Raw genomic sequence first — 20,612 nt, forward strand, 5'->3', positions numbered from 1 at the left:
CAGGCTCCAGGCTCTGAGCAGTCAGCACAGAGCCTGATGCGGGGCTTGAACTCACAGACCGCGAGATCATGACCTGAGCTGAAGTCGGACACTCAACCGACTGAGCCACCCAGGCGCCCCTGAGAGTTGCATGCTTTTCTAACTGAGCCATCCAGGCATCCGCTTAAAATGGTTGTTTTTAAGTTTTGCTGTTTAAGTAGCAAATAAATCTTTGGTTGCTTAAAATAACTAAAGAATGTAGATTAAAATAATTTGATTTCTAAATAAACATAATACTTCAGTAGCCAGATAATGATATATCTTTAAATTATCTGTTTCAGAATGATGTCCCAGGAATGCTAGCCTATAGCCTCAAGCTCTGCATGTCTTTAATGCAGAATAAACAGTTTCGGAATAAGGTACTAAGAGTTCTAGTGAAAATCTACATGAATTTGGAGAAACCCGATTTCATCAATGTTTGTCAGGTACTTACATTACATTACGTTGTATTACTTTATGTTACCTTACCTTATGTCACACTACTTTATGCTGCATTGGTGGGCTAGACCTTACCACATTACATTACTTTATGTTACTGTAATGGTTTCATACATGTATCTGAGTTGATTTTCACAACAGCTCTGTGAAGATAAGGTATATGCTTATATTCCTTTTTACTGATAAGAAATTGAATGTTAAAAAAACTAAAAAACTTTTGTTACAACGCATCCTATGTATTCTTTTTTTTTTGTTTTTAATGTTTATTTATTTATTTTGAGAAACAGAGCATGTGCGTGCGCGGGCAGGGGAGGGACAGAGAAAGGAGGAAAGAGAATCCCAAGCAGGCTCTGTGCAGATAGTGCAGAATTGTGAGATCATGACCTGAGCCGAAGTCGAGTTGGATGTTTAACCGACTGAGCCACCCAGGCACCCCTGTATTCTTTTTCATTTTGAAAGTATTCCAAACATTTATGGAAAATTTGAAAACTAGGTTAAAAAAAATAAAAGATAGAAGAAAAGATAAAAACAGTACCTTTGTTGTGTCATTCTAAAAAGAATTTCAGGTAAATGATCTCTGGTTTTATTACCCAAACACAACCAACACATTTGGGTATATTTTATCTCTTTTTATGTTTGAAAATTTTTAAAGGATTTTATTTTCAAGTAATCTCTGCATCCAGTGTGCGCTCAAACTCATAATCCCGAGATCAAGAACTGCACACTTCCCTGACTGAGCCAGCCAGGCTCCCCTCTTCATGTATGAATTTGCTTGCACATTTTTAAAAAATTCAGATGGCCCAGAAAATGAAAAGTGTATCTTTCCCTTTCCCTGGGCCTTTTCTCAAAGATAATGCATAGATGTTTTTCTTTCACTCATTAGCACATTTCTTTTAAATGGCTGTATTTTATTGACTGGAAGCACATGAGTTTGCTTTTTAACAATTGTGATACTGTATCAATTTTTGTATTCTGCTTCGAGCATAGCATTTCATCACAGATTTTGTTACTTTCTCACTATAATGTGTTCTCATATAATTTCATCATCTATATGTTTTTAAAATTTAGAGTAATGTATCCTTTTTTAAATGCTTTTTGAAGCAAGTTTGAAACACAGAAAAGGCTGGAAGAAAAATCATATATATCACCCAATGGCAACATTTAAGTGTATTGGAGTTTTGTTTGCTTCTAAGTAGTTTTTAATAGGTTTTGTTTGTTTGTGTTTGTTTTTTAAATAATTGTGTTTTAAAACATACATGAGAAACAATAGTCTTCTGCTCACCTGTGTATTTCAGTTTTATTCCTCAGAGGCAATTTTATTTCTTTGTAGTTGTTTTATTTTTTGTCCTTTCAGGGTTTTTTAAAACTTTATTTTACATTTCAAAAATACATTTTTTTTTTGAACAGGTAATAATACATTCATGCGATTCAAAATTTAAAAAGAACCAAAGGGTGGGGTGCCTGAGTGGCTCAGATGGTTAAACGTCCGACTTCAGCTCAGGTCATGATCTCACGGTTCGTGAGTTTGAGCCCCACGTCGGGCTCTGCGCTGACAGCTCAGAGCCTGGAGCCCGCTTCAGATTCTGTGTCTCCCTCTGTCTGCCCCTCCGCTGCTTGCACTCTGTCTCTCGCATTGGCTCAAAAATAAATAAGCATTAAAAAAAAAGAACCAAAGGGTATACAGGGAGAAGTCTTCCCACTCCTTTCCTTTGGCTTCTAAGTTCCTTTCTCGGGAGGCAAACAGTTACCAGTTATATAAATCCTTCAATTTTAACATTTTTCCATATTTAAGTCTTCACAAACTCTTGTTCCAACTTTCTTGAATGTGCAGTAGGCATTTAGTGGATGTACTTTGCCTTACTTAACCATTTCCCTATTTATTTTATTTATCTTATTTCCATTATTTCCTATTCTTTTTAAATTTTTTTTAAATGTTTATTTTTGAAAGAGAGAGGAAGAGAGACAGAGCTCAAGCTTGGGAGGAACAAATAGAGAGGAAGACGTAGAATCCAAAGCAGGCTCCAGGCTCCAGGCTCCCAGCTGTCATCACAGAGCCCGACACTGGGCCTGAACTCAAGAACCGTGAGATCATGACCTGAGCCAAAGTCAGATGCTTAACTGACTGAGCCACCCAGGAGCCCCATTATTTCCTATTCTTTTTTTAAGTAGGCTCCACGCCCAGTGCTGAGCCCAACACGGGGCTCGAACTCAGGACCCTGAGATCAAGACCTGGGCTGAGCTCTAGAGTTGGATGCTTAACTGACTGAGCCACCCAGGTGCTCCTCCATTATTTTCATTCTTAATTTGTAATAACTTTGGTTAATGTGTCCGTTTTGAAATTAGTTATTTGCTACTTTAAGGGAACAAGAAAATTTTAATTGAATTCTTAAAAAAATCCTAAATTTATTAGATAATTTTGTTAAAACATAACAGATTATAAGAGTGATAAGAGAAATACTTCAAAATGGTCATTTCAGTGCCCCTTGTTCTGGCCCAGCACTATACAACATGTGTTAAATGAATCAATGACTCCTACAATTTGTGGTTAAGCAGAAAATTCAAATTAAGGAGCACTTGACAATAATATACAGATAAGATTTGAAGAATCCAAGATTCATTTACCTATCAGTCATTAAGTACTGCTAATTGCCAGACACAGTAATTAGGAGCTGTGAGTATGATCTGTATGGGTTTTCTTATGGAAAGCAGATGCCGTTTTCAGGAAAAATTTGTCTAGTGCCAGGATCAGAAATAGAGTGCTAACACTGGAATTAAAATTAAAAATTAATTTAAAAAAAGAAAAAAAGAAATGGAGTGCTGGAACAATTTATCTGCCCCAGTTTGCCTGTGCTTATATTTTCAGGTTTCCTGTATTATTATCAACTGTTCGTCAGTCTCTAAGTATCTTGTATACACAGTTTTCGATTATTATGTAATTGTTTTTTATCTGCATTTCAGTGCTTAATTTTCTTAGATGATCCTCAGGCCGTGAGTGATATCTTAGAAAAACTGGTCAAGGAAGACAACCTCCTGATGGCTTATCAGATTTGTTTTGATTTGTATGAAAGTGCTAGCCAGCAGTTTTTGTCATCTGTAATCCAGAATCTTCGAACTGTTGGCACCCCTATTGCTTCTGTGCCTGGATCCACCAATACGGGTACTGTCCCAGGATCAGAGAAAGACAGGTATAAGAATCTTTTTCTGCATCAGAACTAATTGGACAACCTTTATTTCATTTTGAGAATAGGTGGAATATTCATCGACCGTGTAGTCTAAGAATTATTTTCAGAATTAGCTTTCATAGATTGTAAAGTCTTATTAAGGCTATTGCTCTGTTTTGCACTGTGCTGGGTACATTAAGGAAAATCAAAACTGGGAACTCTTCTGGAAAGAAATGGAAGTGATTGACGGGGAAGGCTAATTGCATGTGTGCTATCTAACCAAGTAAATTAAAAATCTCAGGTTAGGTGGGCTAGATTTTAGTATTTGGAAAGTAAACATTTCCAGCTTTTTGTGCTTTTATTAGAACTAAATATACATTTATCTTAGGCTGATGCAGTGTTAGATTTTATTTTCCTGTATTTTTTTATGCATTTAGACCACTTATTTAAAATGTTTAAATGTTTTTCTTATGCTTCCTTTTTTCCTTTTAAAGTTCACAGCAGTGAGAGTTATTTTTCTGAAACAAATGTCACAACTCTTTGAATCTCCAATACTTGACGAACACATTTCATATAAAATTCTAAGTCTTGAACATGGCCTTCAAGGTTATACATGATCCGTCCTCTCCATACCCCTCAACTCATCTCTTGCTGCTTTCTTCCTTACTTACTGCCCTCCGATCTCAGTGGCCTTTTTACTATTACTCAAAAACACTAGAAATAGTCCTGCTTCAGTAAGGTTTTCTTGAATTTTAGTTTTTAGTATTTGTTTTCTGCCCTTTATTTTTCTTTATTTGGGGCTTATCGTTATATGTAAGTTGGATTTTCTTTGCCCATCTTCTGTATTTCTCATTTCTTTTGAATCCTTTTCAGCTCTTCAATTCTTTCTTTCTTTCTTTCTTTCTTTCTTTCTTTCTTTCTTTCTTTCTTTCTTTCTATTTATTTATTTATTTATTTATTTATTTATTTATTTATTTATTTTTAACGTTTTATTTATTTTTGAGACAGGGAGAGACAGAGCATGAACAGGGGAGGGTCAGAGAGAGGGAGACACAGAATCTGAAACAGGCTCCAGGCTCTGAGCTGTCAGCACAGAGCCCGACGCGGGGCTCAAACTCACGGACCGCGAGATCACGACCTGAGCTGAAGTCGGCCACTTAACCGACTGAGCCACCCAGGCGCCCCTCTTTCTTTTATTTAAAAGGAAATATTTATTTGGGGAGAGAGAGCACATGTGCAACTGTGGGAGGGGCAGAGCGAGGGAGATAGAGAATTCCAAACAGCTTCCGTGCTGTCAGTGCAGAGCCCAGCTTGGGACTCCATCTCACAAACCAACTGTGAGATCATGACCTAAGCCAAAATCAAGAGTCAGACACTTAACTGACTGAACCAGCCAAGCACCCCTTCAATTCTTTCTTTTAATTGAATGATAATTTAAATACTGTTAAATACACATATCCTAATGATCCAGTTCAATGAGTTCTGACAGTGTAAACACCCATGTAACCATCATCTGTATTATCATCCCAGAAACTTGCCCTGTGCCCTTCGAGGTCAACCCACTGCCCCTGAGGCAACCACTGGTTTGATTTCCGTCAGAATAGATTAGTTTTGCCAGTTCTTAAACTTCATATAAATGGTTCATATAGCATGTATTCTTTTGTTTCTGCTTCTTTCACTGAACATGTTGTATATATCTGTGTTTTTTGGATGAAATAGTAACTGATTTCTTTTTATCGTTGAGCAGCATTTCATTGTATGAATATACCACAGTTTGTTTATTCATTCTTATACTGATGGACATTTGGGTTGTTTCAAAACAAGGCTGCTAGAACATTCCTATACAAGTCTTTTTGTGGACAAATATTTTCATTTCTCTTGGGTAAATACCTAGGATTAGAATAGCTGGGTCACAGGGTATATGTTTAAATTGGTAAGAATCTGCCGAAATATTTTCCAACATGGTTGCCCATTTTACCCTCCCAACAGCAATGTATTAGCATTCCATTTGTTTGTTTGCCAACATCAGATGTTATCAGTCTCTTTAATATTACTCATTTTAGTGGTATGAAGTGATATTTTGTTGTTAATTTTTATACAAGTAATTTGTCAGATATATTGTTTTGAACATTTTTTCTCAGTCTTTGGCTTATCTTTTCATTTTATTAGTGGTATTTTTTTGATGAACACAAGTTTTTACTTATTTTTTTTGAAATGTTTATTTATTTGGGGCTCAGTCGGTTAAGTGTCCTACTTCGGCTCAGGTCATGATCTCACAGTTCATGAGTTTGAGCCCCGTGTTGGGCTCTGTGCTGACAGAGCCTGGAGCCTGCTTGGGATTCTGTGTCTCCATCTCCCTCTCTCTCTCTGCCCCTCCTCCGCTTGCACTCTTTCTCTCTTTCAAAAATAAACATTAAAAAATTTTTTTAATCAAAAAAAAAATGTTTATTTAAATAAATAAGTGGGGAGAGGGAGAGAAAGAATACTATCAAGACGGCACTCGATCTCATGAACCGTGAGATCATGACCTGAGCCGAAATCAAGAGCTGGACACTTTACTGACTGAGCCAGCCAAGCACCCCAAAAGTTTTTATATTTTATAATCCTGTTTTCCATTTTGGGATCCCAATCTAAGCAATTCTTTGTCAGTCTCACAGTTACAAAGGTATTCTACTGTTCTGCCACACTCCTAGAAACTGTATAGTTTAAGGTTTGTAATACGGTGTCAGGAATAAAGAGTTTGTTTAAAAGCATGGATGTCTAGTAATTCCATTAGCATTTGTTTGAAAGACTGTCCTTTCCCTGTGGAATTGCCTTGGAACCTTGGACATGTGATATGTGGATCGATTTCTCTATTCTTTTCCATTTATTTGTCTTTCCTTATACCAGTATAAGGAAACAGTGTCTTTATTACTAAAGCTTATAGTCTTGAAATCAGGTCAGTGGAAGACATACAGTTATGACCTCCCTTCTCTCCTCACCACCAAGATTGTTTTGGGTCTCTTGCATTTCTGTAAGCCTGAGGGGATTCTGGTTGGGATTGTGTCGAATCTCTTCAATTTGGAACAAATTGAGACCCTCACAATATTGGGTCTTACAATCCATAAGCATAGTTTTGTTCTTAATTTATTTAGATTTTCTTTAAATTTTCTCAGCAGCATTTTATAGATTTTAGTTCAGAGATTTTGTACGTCTTAAATTAATTCCTAAGTATGTTTTTTGATGCTATTGTAAGTGGTATGTTAAATTTCAATTTCTATTTGTTTGTTACTAATATGTAGAAATACAGTTGATTTTTTTATATTAATGTGAATCCCACAACCTTGCTTAAATCACTTATTAGGTCTAGTAATTTTTTTTTATAGATCCTTCTATAGACTTTTGTACATAGGGATCCTGTTACCTTAATAGAAACGATTTTACTTCTTCCTTTATAATTTTCATGACTTTTCCACCCTTGTTTTTCTGCATTGGCTAGGATTTCCAATGTTACTGGGTAGACATAAGAGTGAACATCCTTCATTCCTGATCTTAGGGGAATGGCATTTGTTTTATTTCTTGTTAATTTAAATTTTTTCTTTCATACCTTCTCCTTTATTTGATTTGTGTTTATCTGGTCTTATGTTTCCTCTGAATTAATTTTCTGAAATTATTATTTTGCTTCCTTCATTTATAATTTCCCCCCAGTTTTATAATTTCATTTCTGAATTATCTAATTCTGGTATGTTTTATTCTTTTATATCTTGTATAATTTTATTAATGTCTTTTACCTCCTTTGAAATAATTTTTTTCTTTTAATATTATATGGGCTTTAACTTTGATCCTTGTCAGTAGCTTGTCTTTACTGAAATTAGTTTTCCTAAATTTTTGCAAAGGAGGCTTATTTAGGATAGTTTTTCTAATTTTACTGCTCTCTAGAATTTCCTCTTCTGTTGTGTTACTGAGTTTTAAAATGGTATCTTACAACTTGAGATCTCTTAACTCTCTTTCTTGCTTTTTTTTTTTTTTTTTAAGTTTATTTCTTTCGAGAGAGACAGAGACAGCATGAGGAAGGAGAAGTAGAGAGAGAGGGAGGGAGGGAGGGAATCCCAACCAGGCTCCTCCCTGCCAGTGCAGAGCCTGATGCGGGTCTCAAACTCACAAACTGTGAGGTCGTAACCTGAGCCAAAACCAAGAGTCAGATGCTCAACCAACTGAGCCACCCAATCCCCCTTACTTTCTCACTTTTATTTGGTCTTTCTTTTTTCTTTCTTTCTGCCATGGTAATTGGATTCTGTACCCAGCATTTTATCCCCATTAAAATGCTTTCGCCTAGAAGGGAGTATTGGCTGGTTGTTTTTCAGAGTTGTTGGGGTCCTCAGCTGCTTCACTTCAAACTGGTGTTGTAGCTGGTGATGGTGTATCTCCACCTGGCTGTGTTTTAGGAGTTTGGTGGGTGCTTTGTCATCTGGTTTTGTTGTATTTGTTGTTTGTGCTAACCTAATTAGTTGTGTGGTTTTATGAATTTATTTGGAGGAAATTAAATCACGGGGCTGCTTCCATCTTAATAGAATTGTCTCTGTTTCTTAAGGGAAATACTTAGGTAATTAAACATTTTTTCCTTGCAAAATATTTATTTGAACATGGTTCAGATTCTTTAGTTTGATAACTAGTTACCTATACATACTATTCAGAAAAGATTTATCAGATTAGTAACTGTTGATTCTCTTCATTTTAGTGACTCAATGGAAACAGAAGAAAAGCCAGGTAGTGTACTTGTAGGAAAGACACCAGAAGTGGTAAGTGTGTTTTTTGAAGTTGAGGTTACCATTTAACATACAATTATATTGTCAGTTATTTTAAAGTGTTATATATCTGTCTTTGTTAGTGGTTTAATATTAAGTTTAATACCAAAGTTATTTTATAAAAATAGATCTTCTGTAAAAAAGTAAAATTTTAAAGACTGACCCTAGAAAGTGCTTAACTTAGAAGAAAGCAAATCCTTAGATCCTTACAAAAGATTGACCTCTGTCTAGAATAACTCTGAATTATTTGTCACAGGATGAGAAAAAAGTATGGCCTCTAACAACTAAATGACAACTTAGTTGTAGATGGGGCAGGGTACTTTAGTTGTCTTTGTTATTTTTAATATTCATGGTGTATGGAGGAATGGGGTAAGTATTAGAACAGTGGTCTGTTGGATGTAAATGTTTCCTCCACCAAGACTTTTGATTTTTGATACTCAGGTATATAAATGTCAACTATTATTTACCTCGATAGCTTGGTAGTTGATGAGATCATATATATGCGTTGGTTAAATGTGTTTTTGATTTTTCCAGTTTGGAGTAGGCAGTTTCTCACCTAAACTATGAGTTGTTCTGTATAAAATAGTTTTCCTTGCATATCATCAGTAGTCATTCTTTTACAGTTTGGGTTTTTTTTTTTAACATTAAAATAATTTTACATTGGAAGTTTCTTCAGAGTGAATTATATTCTTTCATTAAACTGGTATCATATTTCAGTGGTAGCTATTAAAGAAATATTCTTTCTTTCAAATAAGTGATACATGAGTTTTCTAGATCCTACTATTAAAATACAAGTTTTGCTCTGTGTATGGATTGTGAATTTCACTGGTTTAGGGCTGTTAAAGCACAATTGGTGGATATCAGTAATATATGAATTTTTCTTCTTGTTTGTTTATTTTGGCAGAGTCCAGAGCCCAAGGACCAGACTTTGAAAATGATTAAAATTTTAAGCGGTGAAATGGCTATTGAGTTACATCTACAGTTTTTAATACGAAATAATAACACAGATCTCATGATTCTAAAAAACACAAAGGTAGGAAATTCATCTGTAATGGAGGCTTTCTTGTATTTATTTCTTTGTTGATTATTAGTATGTATACTTATTTATTATTGAATACTTTGTTGCATTTTATTCTAATCAAAAAAGTAACTTAAAAAGAATAACAGAGAGAAATTCTTGAATTTGTTGAGAGAAGAAAGGAAATTAAAATTGAGTTCCTGTTTTTGTGTTTCACATTCATTGGGAAGTTTAGTGGTTTGTTTTGTTTTGTTTTTTAACGTTCATTTGTTTATTTCTGAGAGTGTGTGAGCAGGGGAGGGGCAGAGAGAGAAGGAGACAACAGAGAATCCCAAGTAGGCTTCAGGTTATCAGAGCCTGACTTGGGGTTAGAACTCACAAACCGTGAGATCATTGCCTGAGCCGAAATCAAGAATCAGACACTTAGCGGACTGAGCCACGCAGGTGCTCCTTGTTTTAATTTTTTTTTAGTTAACTTATTAATATGTACATGTAGCACTTGGACGAATGGCCCAATCAGAGCACTGATGCAGTTTGTTTATGTGTCTTTTTTCCCATTGAACTGCAAACTGCTTGAGTGTACAGGTTTTTGATATTGTGTAATGTTTCTTGAGATACTGATCCTAACAGTAGGATTAATTTTAATCTTTGAATAGATAATATATTCATCTGGTTCAAGAAAATGTTTTCATACGAAAAAACTTACGTATTTTTCTTCCCTTTCCTGTCTTATCTACCCAGTAGCTTTTGATAAAGTCATTTATTCCTCTTTTACAGCTATATACTATTTCAATGCTACACAGTTGTTTGACTGAAATATGTAATCATACTTCTCAAATTTTTAATAATTACAAATGTCAGATGGACACAGTTACACAGTTTGTATTTATGATAGTTTTTTGAAACTAATCTTTATAATATAGTCTCATTAGAAATAAACAAAATCCCTTTGGTTACTGCCAGAGGTGCAGAGTGAGAAGAGATGCAGCATTGTTCTCTAGGCTAGCCTGATACCTTGGAGACCTTAGACAAGATGCTGAAAAGAAATGGCAAATTAAACTATTCAGAAACCAATAAATAGAAAATCTACTACCTAAATTGCTACCTAAAACCTACTGATCTCAAGACTACAGATAAAACTCTGACTTGCTTGTGTTTATAAACTACCTATTTAATCTTTATAAAGAATTATCCAGGGGGCGCCTGGGTGACTCGGTTAAGCATCGGACTTCGGCTCAGGTCATGATCTCACAATTCATGAGTTTGAGCCCTGCATTGGGCTCTCTGCTGTCAGCACAGAGCCTACTTCAGATCCTCTGCCCCTCCCCTACTCTCTCATTCTCTCTCTCTCAAAAATAAGTAAACATTAAAAATTATAATGTCCGAGATTCATAGTTTAATGTCAGTTCAGTTTGTTAATATTTTCATCACAAAACAGGGCCTCTGATTGTGTACCTACGTGTGACTTTGTGTATGTATAAATACTTTGCCAGTGGTACAAATGTATTTGTTTTTATAGGATGCAGTACGGAATTCTGTATGTCACACAGCAACCGTTATAGCAAATTCTTTTATGCACTGTGGGACTACCAGTGACCAGTTTCTTAGGTAAATATACTCGAAGGTTTCCACTTTGGTTTAAAATCATCTTTAATAGAGACACTTGACATTGTTACATAGATGTAGCTGCCAGTCCTGAATTTTAAATTCAGTTTTTCTATTTTATACATTTTTTTAATGCATATGCCTGCTTATTTTAAGGTAAAATTAATTCCCTTTATTAGTTGGCTTGAATCTAGGCTTTTTCATGACATAATATTAATGTAATTCTGCTTTTGTTCATAGTGAAATTACATATCATGCATTTTTTAAAGTCTCTAGAATACTAAGAACTTAGGAGATAAAATAGAATCACCAGTAATTTGAGCTCCGTAAAGTAAAATGATTTGTAATAGTTCAAGGTAAAAGTTTAATGCTTTGACTTTAGTATTATAAAAAACTTTATGGCATTCATTTCAATAGTATTGCTGAATTTTCTTGCAGAGATAACTTGGAATGGTTGGCCAGAGCCACTAACTGGGCGAAATTTACAGCTACAGCCAGTTTGGGTGTAATTCATAAGGTAATATACAATGATCAGTGCGAATGGAACCAATTTTTCTGGAGTTAAAAAACGTAAAAGTTTATCGTATTTCTTTCATAAGTAAATTTTTTAAAATCAGATAGATTCTCTTACAGGAAAGAATAAAGTAAATAAGAAATGAAAATACATATGTATGTGTTTGATTTTAATAAAAGGTGGAAATCCTTTCCTTATGAAGACTAAGCCATTTCTCACAGGATGAATTGAAATAAATTATTTGTATAGTCTGAAATGCATTTGGGGAAATGTTATAAAACAAGGGAAAAAAATTGAAGCGTTTGTTTCTAACAAGGATGTGATTCAATCTCTTAAAGATTCTCCTCATTTGAGTTATAAAGTTGTATAGGAGAGAGCCCCACTTCCTCCTCTTTTAGAAAGTGAACATTCTGGAGAAAAGAAAATAATTTTAGAAAATATTACATCTTTTTTCTCTCACTTTTCTCTTACTGACACCTTTATTGTGGCTCAATTTTACAGGGTCATGAGAAGGAGGCATTACAGTTAATGGCAACATATCTTCCCAAGGACACTTCTCCAGGATCCGCCTATCAGGAAGGTGGAGGTCTCTATGCATTAGGTCTTATTCATGCCAATCATGGTGGTGATATAATTGACTATCTGCTTAACCAGCTTAAGAATGCCAGCAATGATGTAAGTACGAGAATGGAAAACTAGTTTCTGTTACTTAAGAGTCCAAGAAGATATTACATTTGCCAAATTACTTTAGTGAATAGAAATTTTATACATTTTGAAATTCCCAAAATGGAACTGTTCTTAAAGAATTCTTTTTTAAGGGAATTTTCCTTCCTGTTCTATAAACTAAAATTGTGATTCTCAGTCCTTTAAAATTGGTATGTGACAAGCAAAATAAAGTACCATATGTTTGTAAAATATATGTTGTATTTCCACACTTAAGAGTTTTGGAATGTTAGAACTGTAAGTGACCTTAATGATCATTTGGTTTAATCTTGTTATTTTATAGGACACTAAGTCCCAAAGAAGTAACTGTCAGGAATCAATTCTTAGTTATTTGGTGTTTTATAATTTGTTACATGTAATTGTTTTGGAAAAACTTACTAAGCAGCTTGTTCTTATTTTACAGAACTTTGAAATAGGATTTTAGACTTTAACTTTTATGTTAGAGTAGACTCTTTTTTAGAAGGCTATTAGGAGAGTAGCTAAGTAAGAAAGATAACTTTGTCCTCCTATTTCAGTGAAAAGATTGAGGCCAATAGGATGATCTGTCTCCACTAATAAGCCCCTCATCCACGAATTTTATATACATTTATTCATGGCTTTGCCTCATTTCCTTCTCAGGTAAAAATTTTCTAATCAGACAAATCTCTTTGGTTACCAGCAATATAAACCTCCACTGATTGACTTTAAACAAAATGTTTATTGGAAGTAGTTTATATAATTAAAGGAAAAGCTGATGAACCAATTCTCACAACAGTTAAGAGCCAGGGCAATTCTAGAGATCTAGATAACAGGAACTAATTGTATCATTTTTCTAGGGCCCTGCTGTCAGGATGAAGGAATTTGAAATGTTTTTTGTCCTTGGGTCATTTCACTTAAGAAAGATTGGAATTTCAGAGAAAGAGCATTCAGTTGGCCTGTCTTGGGTCTCACAGTCCCATACTTTGGGTAGGAGAAAGTGGGCACGTATTAAGTTGGCAATTCCACCAAAACTAACCAGTGGGAGAAGAGTATTTCCCAAGCAACGTTGAGGTGCTGTCTCCGGTAAAAGGAGACTGCACTCAAAAATGACAGATGACCACTAATGTGTCCGTCTTGAAATAAAGACCAGCTTTTGCCCTTGACCCCGTTTTTCCTACTTCTTCGTGACTGTGTTCCATTAGATACCTTTTCCTCCTCTCTTCAGCCTCCTTCCCCTTAGCCAGTAAGCATATTCAGGTCTCACCTATCCTAAAAAATTCTTTCCTTGACACTTGCTTCTCCTTCTTAGTTATCATATTTCTCCCTTTCTCATGTAAACTTATTAAAAAAGAGCTATACCCTCTCTCTCCACTTTATCTTTCATTCACTTCTCAACTTACTATTGTTTTTCATCAGCAAGCACCATTCTTTTGAAACTGAAATTGCTGAGGTTACCACTGGCCATCTGAGTCAAATCCTTTGGTCATACTCACTAGGTCAACTGCCCTGCATGTTTAATATCACAATACATTTTGAAGTTAGAATAAAAGCTTGGATTTTTAAGTACAGTATTCCAAATCACTGGAACCCACGCTTTTTCCCTAGATCGTTCGACATGGGGGCAGCCTGGGCCTGGGTTTGGCTGCCATGGGGACTGCACGCCAGGATGTGTATGACTTGCTAAAAACGAACCTTTATCAGGACGATGCTGTGACAGGTAAGTGATTCTTTGCAAAGACAACTCACTTTAGGATTAATTAACGTGACTAAATTTGTTTTCTACTTATATTTTGTTTTGTCTTGTTTTTTAAGTATTTTGAGAGAGAGTGTGAGCAGGGGTTCAGGGGTGGGGAGAGGCAGAGAGAGAGAAGAAAGAAAGAACCCGCGCTGTCAGCATGGAATCTGACGTGGAGCTTGATCTCATGAACTGTAAGATCATGACCTGAGCTGAAATCAAGAGTCCCAACATTTAACCAGCTGAGCCACTCAGGCGCCCCTCTACTTCTGTTTTGTAGCCTCTTAAAAATCTAATAGATTACTTGTATAGGGAGTGGATTTTGCCCCATTTGTCAAACTCATAAAAATAGATTTTGTGATGTATAAGTTTTTAAAAATGATACATCCTGTGTGTGTGTATAATTGATTTTTGCAAACAAATTTATTAGAGTGATCTATTTGTATCACAGAGCTATCTGTACTGCTTGGTGATAACAGAAAAACATCATTGTGTCTCTTTTGAAATCACTGTTGGATTGATGGTACATTCTGTCACGATTTAAAAGGAAAATAGCTATAAATATATGGATGTGCTTTTTATCAGCTGGCTTGAAAAAATGCCTTCATTTTCATTTAATAGATGTTTTGATAGTTGATGATAATAAGTGCCACTTCCAATAGGATATGTTTTATTGAGTTTACATATGTAATTTTATTTTTTAATGTTTATTTATTTTTGAGAGGGAGAGAGAGCGAGCATGAGTCGAGGAGGGGCAGAGAGAGAAGGGGACAGAGGATCTGAAGTGAGCTCCGCGCTGACAGCCCAATGTGGGTCTTGAACCCACAAACCTCAAGACCTTGACCCGAGCCAAAGTCAGACGTTCAACCAATTGAGCCACCCAGACGCCCTATGTTTTTTAATGTTTTATTTTTTACTCACTAGGGGAAGCAGCTGGCCTGGCCCTAGGTTTGGTTATGTTGGGCTCTAAAAATGCCCAGGCTATTGAGGACATGGTCGGCTATGCACAGGAAACTCAACATGAGAAGATTCTGCGTGGTCTTGCAGTTGGCATTGCATTAGTGATGTATGGGAGGATGGAGGAGGCTGATGCTCTCATTGAATCTCTCTGCCGTGATAAGGTGAGACGATACATTGTTTATCCTTTTCCCCCTGTACTCCCTCATGCCCTAGTTACCACCTGCATTTACAGAAATACTTTTCATTAGAAATTATCTCTGTTCTTGACAGAACGCATAACTATACTCGTTGATGAAACAAGGTATATAAAGCCTAATAGAATGTAGGAAAGAAAAACACTGATTAGAAGGGATGAACAGGACTAATTTGAGGATTTTAAATTTAACCAAGATTTCAGACCAGTAATTTTCAGATAAGCAGATCCAGAAAGGGTATTTAGAAATTTACAAGTTGATTTCTTTTAGAAATAGTATTTTTAGAATTATTTCATAATCATTTAATGAGATACAAATTTATTGTTTTTTCATCAAAAACCAGTGCCAATCCCCATGCTTATTTCTTTGGGTAAGTGTTTTTCATTGCCTTTTGTATTGTTTTATTTTGACAGTGATATTGTATATGGTGGGTACTCAGTGGTAAATAATGCTGTCCTCTATAGTCTTGATAAAAAGAACTACTACTGTATTAAATGATAAAGCTACTGATTATTTTGCTCAGCTCTCAGACTCCGTATCTCTTCCATTCAGTGCTCATCAGTGCCCAAGAATTAAACAAGGTAAAAGGAGGTTACAATGTGGAATTAGAAGCGAGCTTCTTTCTTATTCATTTAATAATGGAAGTTGAGTGTCAGAGGATAGTGTTGGTATTGGACTTGAGTTTATACTTCCTAGTAAGTGTGAGGCAGTACAGGCATGTTGCACAGAATGTTGGGAATTAGAAGTTAACTCCTCCTGTATTAGAGTCTTTTATTTCCACATTTGTTTTAGCAAATTACCAACCACAAAATAGTTCTCAAGTTTATTGTTTCCGTCGTTTCCTACCTAAAACCAACTCTCCTGGTGGATGCCAGTTACTATTTGAAATGCTAACTTGTCTATTGATGTACATTATTCTTCTTAGGACCCAATTCTTCGACGATCTGGAATGTACACTGTAGCCATGGCTTATTGTGGCTCGGGTAACAACAAAGCTATCCGGCGCCTGCTACATGTTGCTGTAAGTACTCTTTCTTGGCTGGAGGGGGAAAGGAAAGTTTGCAGATGGACACTAAATGTCTAGGTTATTGCAGCACCCACACTACATGATCACCGCCAGTGATCTCAGGTACACATTCTCATTCGCTGGACACAATCAGCTGTAACCTAAGCACCAGGTTCACTTGGCTTTTCAGAAGGATGTAGTACAGGATAACAGTAAGTCGATATGAATAGAAGTCCTTAAAATCATTCAGGGGCAACTTCTGAAAACCTACTCCAAGGGGCATCCTCATTTGTAAGGAACAAGACCACATGAGTGTGTGCAGCCACCCTAGGATAGGGAAATCTAATGAACAGTAAAAATCACTTCTTTTTTGCAACCTGTGAAGTTAGCTTCCAGGCAGCCCTAAGTGACATGGTCTGTTACAAGAGATACATTATACAGGAAAGCCAGTGTCCGTGTTTTCCAGCAGGCTTTTCCCACTCATAGTCCTCCCAATCCAGATGGAGTTTATGAACAGTAATGTTGCCTGGTAACACAGAGGACATTGTACATATGTCTTCACTTAGTAGGTTTCTACCATCTTGGTGCCAGGAGAAGGTAAACCTCAGGTCATGTTCCCATGCAGAAAGGGTTTAGAACTATTATTATCTTCTTCCCAGAAATACTCCCATTCCACTGTGTTTATTATTAATTTATCTTTTATCAGTGCAACATGTGGTATGTTGTAAATATTAAATGTTTGTATTTTGCTTGAATTTAGGACATACTTTTTTGAAAATAACTTTGAAGAAATGGTTAGATTTTCAGTGTAGCCCACAAAAGCTGTATAGTGCAGCTGAAATAATCTTTAGAAGTAGCCCTGAATCCTAAACTTCACCAAGCTTAAAAGCCCTGAAATGAAAACTATATCAGATGAGTTTTTCTAAAGTGAGGAGGACATTCTAATTAAATAGTAATAAATTAATGAGGTCTAATTTACATTTGAATGATGTGAGCCTCATATCAGTTTATTCTAGTAATGGAATGCATGGTATAATGTAATCCTTTAAAATTTTTCCTAGGTAAGTGACGTTAATGATGATGTCAGGAGGGCAGCAGTAGAATCACTTGGGTTCATTCTTTTCAGGTAATTCTAATTTCTGGTTCTCTTTATAGTCCTTTTTTCTTTTTTCTTTTTTTTTAATAGTAACTAAACAGAAACTAGTGTCTGAGAAATATGTCTAGGTTCAGAGTGAAGACCATTTAACAATAAGATTAGTACTGTTCATCTGAAAAAGGAAGCAAGTGTGTCTTGAGATTCCAAGAACCTATTTGAGAAATAGTAAAATGACTTTATTATTTGTTTTTTCATAACATTCAGTGTATTTGTTTAGTTTTTTAAATCCAGATAACATAGTTAGTACTCCTCTTTCCATGAACATTGGTAATTCAGATTGGATGCTGTCTCTTACACAGATTTGTAGGGTTCTTGAAGCTCTTTAATGAGAATAAAAGGTAATGGACTTTGTTTAAAGAAGGCTGAAAAATTTGCGGAGTTAAGAAAACTGTTTTGGACTTGAGATTTGGAGATGCCTTGGCTTAGTACAGTTGTGATGAAGAGGACATACTCTGAAACCAGTCTGCCAGGATTGAATCCTGGCTCTGCCACTTACAAGCTGAGTGACTTTGGGCTTGTTACTTAGCCTTTTTGAATCTGATTTCGGGTACAATAATAGTGCCTATTTAAGAAATGTGTCTTTAGATGAATAACTGAGTTAATATCTAAAGCCCTTAGAACAATGTCTGGCACTACTACGTGTTATTTAAGCGTGTGGTAGTGGTGGTAACTGTAATAGTGGTAGTTGCAATAGTACTTCTTGCAGTAGTTCTTCTTCCTGTCTGCTTATTATCTCCAATCTCATACCATTGTTTCTTTTAGCTAAGATACTTTATGTTAAAATCTAACAAAGGCAAATTAAAAGAGCTTCATTTAGCTCTATTTGTACACTGCTTATAACAACTTATTTTTGATGAAATTACACAGTAAAGTTCCCAGGATATATGTTAGATGAGTCAGATGAGTCTCATTCATGTCCGTTTAAATCTGGGGTAGATTTTCTACCCCAAGTCCCTGGGAGTGAACCTTTGTTGTAAAGGTCATAATGTAAGTTTACAAATATTGAACGTCCACCGTGAACTGGTTACAGGATCTTCTTCATAACATCTTGGTAGGAGCTTATTCCATTTATCGGGAAGTTATCCAGAAAGGCTGTAAATAATTTTATTCTTATTGTGGATAAAAATGTTGAGTAAAACAGCAAAGTACAGACCCATACGACATGCTAATAGGTTTCTCCTTACACCAGTTTTGTTAAATAAGGTTGTTCATACTAACCTCCTTCATTGTGTTGTCCTCAAACCCTTATTTGCTCAACTTGTTCACAAAGACAGTGGAGAGCTTTCTTGAAATCCAAAGACATAGTATTTACACAGATCTACTGTCTAACACCTCCAAAGTAGAATATGTGATTAGTTGGTTATTACTGCTTTTAGTAAATCCATACAAGTGTCAGATATTCATTGATTGTTTTTCTAAGATGACAGAGCCTATGTGCGTTAAGCTATTCTACATTTTTAAAAAAGATCTGCAGTAGACTACATGCTTTATTTCTTGATTCCTATTTCTCTTATCTTTTTTTGAACATCAGAATATTTAGCCACTTACAGTCTTTTTGTACCTTTGCCATTTTCTTTTTTTCTCAGATTTGTCAGCAGTGGTTCCATAATTACAACCACAAAGTTCTGTTTCAGGGAGGTGATTCATTTAGCTTAGAGAGTTGAACTCATTTAAGGCAGCTAGTCTTTTCACCCAGTCTACATTTTGATCACTCTTTCCATTACTTTTTATCTTGCTGGTCTAAAACTCATTATCCTGAGGGGAAAAAAAAAAAAAAGGAAGCAAAACAGAGGTTGAAAAGTTCTCTTTTCTGCCTGTCATCTTTGGCCAAGTTATGACCCTAAACTTTCACTGGTTTTGCTTTAGAATTTAGACGCAATGTAGGGTTGGGCATGGGTAATTATTGCCATCCAGAGAGGTTCTTTTGTTTTGTTTTTGTTTTTGTTCTAATTCTTATCAGAGAACTAGGTAATTTTGATTTGGAAAGTATATTTTTCTAGGAGTACCTTTAATAACTGTTGGTTTGTGTAAACCATCCTACTCATGATGGTCTCTGTTTTGTTTCTTTGTTGTCAGCTGTTAATTTTTACTGGTGATTTTCCATTTCATATTCTCTACATTAGTGGTCTAGTATGTATATTCTGCCACATAGGAAGTTGAGCTTCATGAAAACTGTTTCTCTTCCCTTTTTAACCTGACAGCACTTTGCTCTCCAACAAAATTCATTTCTGCCTTTGCATTTCCTGTAGTTCACACTCATGCTAAACGCCCAGTTTCAGCAGCAGATGTCTCCCATGAGCTGCTTTTAGGCTTTGCTAAGATCTCAGTTACTTACGATAGATCCAGCTAATGAGTGGTTCTATGTGTTTGTTATTTCTTAGGGATCATTCTGAGTTTTATTTTCATGATAGGATTCTTTATAAGTAGAAGAAACTGGAAAAGTCTTTAGAGATGATTTTGTCTAAAAGTTACTTTATAGATGAAAATTAAATGTAATCAACTTGTCTAAGAAATTGCAGTTGAAACCAAATTCTCTAAATTTTAGATTAGTGTCATTTCTCTGGAGGGAAAATCTTTAAAGATGAAAGAAACTTAGAAATATTTTTTTAAAAGAGAAGAAAATTCAATTCTAAAATAGTTAATAAAATTTCCCGTTGTCATAGAGCTAAATGGTAGAACTGAAATTCAAAACAGGTCTTGTTAGAGACCAGTGCTTTCTACATCATGCCTTTCTATCAGAGTACTATTTTCCTGAGCAACTCTCACGGAACATTTTTATTCTCAAATTTCGTTACCTTTAATATTTGGAAAGTTTCTGTCTGTCCTTTCTCTTAAGAATAGTTAATGTTCTCTGGTGCATCATCGTTTATTTTCTTAGAAATTGCTCCATTTTATCATTTCTTCCCTTTTAGATTTACTTTTAAAATAACTGCAGACATTTCACCATATTTTAAGAATTTATTTCTTCTTACTTTTTTAATCTTCTTTTCAAATGTACTTACTGGACATGAATACTGAAAATATGTGGGTAAACATGTATTTGTACTTCAACCACTAAGGTGAAATTGTCTTCGTGGGAAACTAAAAATTCTTATGTATGTTATCTCTTTTACCCTCAAGTAGTCCAGACAGTTATAATATTTTCACTGTTTCTTTCTCCTGATATTTGTGGGTTATTTGTTTATAATGTATATAAATATTGAGAATTGAGTTGAAAACATTCTTGCCAACTTGAAATGAACCTAGTAAATTTTTGTTTAATAAATAGGTGATTATTAGGCCCATTGTTATCTATCGAGTAAGCAGATTTTATTATAACGA

The 20,612-nt window shown here is 35.3% G+C and overlaps 1 protein-coding gene across 1 annotated transcript in view; it reads left to right on the forward strand.

Annotated features, from left to right (window-relative positions):
* The window catches only part of PSMD1 (proteasome 26S subunit, non-ATPase 1), a 95,507-nt gene that overhangs the window by 10,258 nt on the left and 64,637 nt on the right, over positions 1-20,612 (forward strand). The window contains exons 6-16 of the mRNA XM_045481686.1: positions 321-464; positions 3,436-3,662; positions 8,356-8,416; positions 9,327-9,455; positions 10,960-11,048; positions 11,484-11,562; positions 12,061-12,234; positions 13,846-13,957; positions 14,900-15,096; positions 16,055-16,150; positions 17,197-17,261. Coding sequence (XP_045337642.1) covers positions 321-464; positions 3,436-3,662; positions 8,356-8,416; positions 9,327-9,455; positions 10,960-11,048; positions 11,484-11,562; positions 12,061-12,234; positions 13,846-13,957; positions 14,900-15,096; positions 16,055-16,150; positions 17,197-17,261 — 1,373 coding nt within the window. The remainder of the gene's footprint in view (positions 1-320; positions 465-3,435; positions 3,663-8,355; positions 8,417-9,326; positions 9,456-10,959; positions 11,049-11,483; positions 11,563-12,060; positions 12,235-13,845; positions 13,958-14,899; positions 15,097-16,054; positions 16,151-17,196; positions 17,262-20,612) is intronic.

Source organism: Leopardus geoffroyi, chromosome C1 (genome assembly GCF_018350155.1).
Source record: "Leopardus geoffroyi isolate Oge1 chromosome C1, O.geoffroyi_Oge1_pat1.0, whole genome shotgun sequence".
Lineage (NCBI taxonomy): Eukaryota > Metazoa > Chordata > Mammalia > Carnivora > Felidae > Leopardus > Leopardus geoffroyi.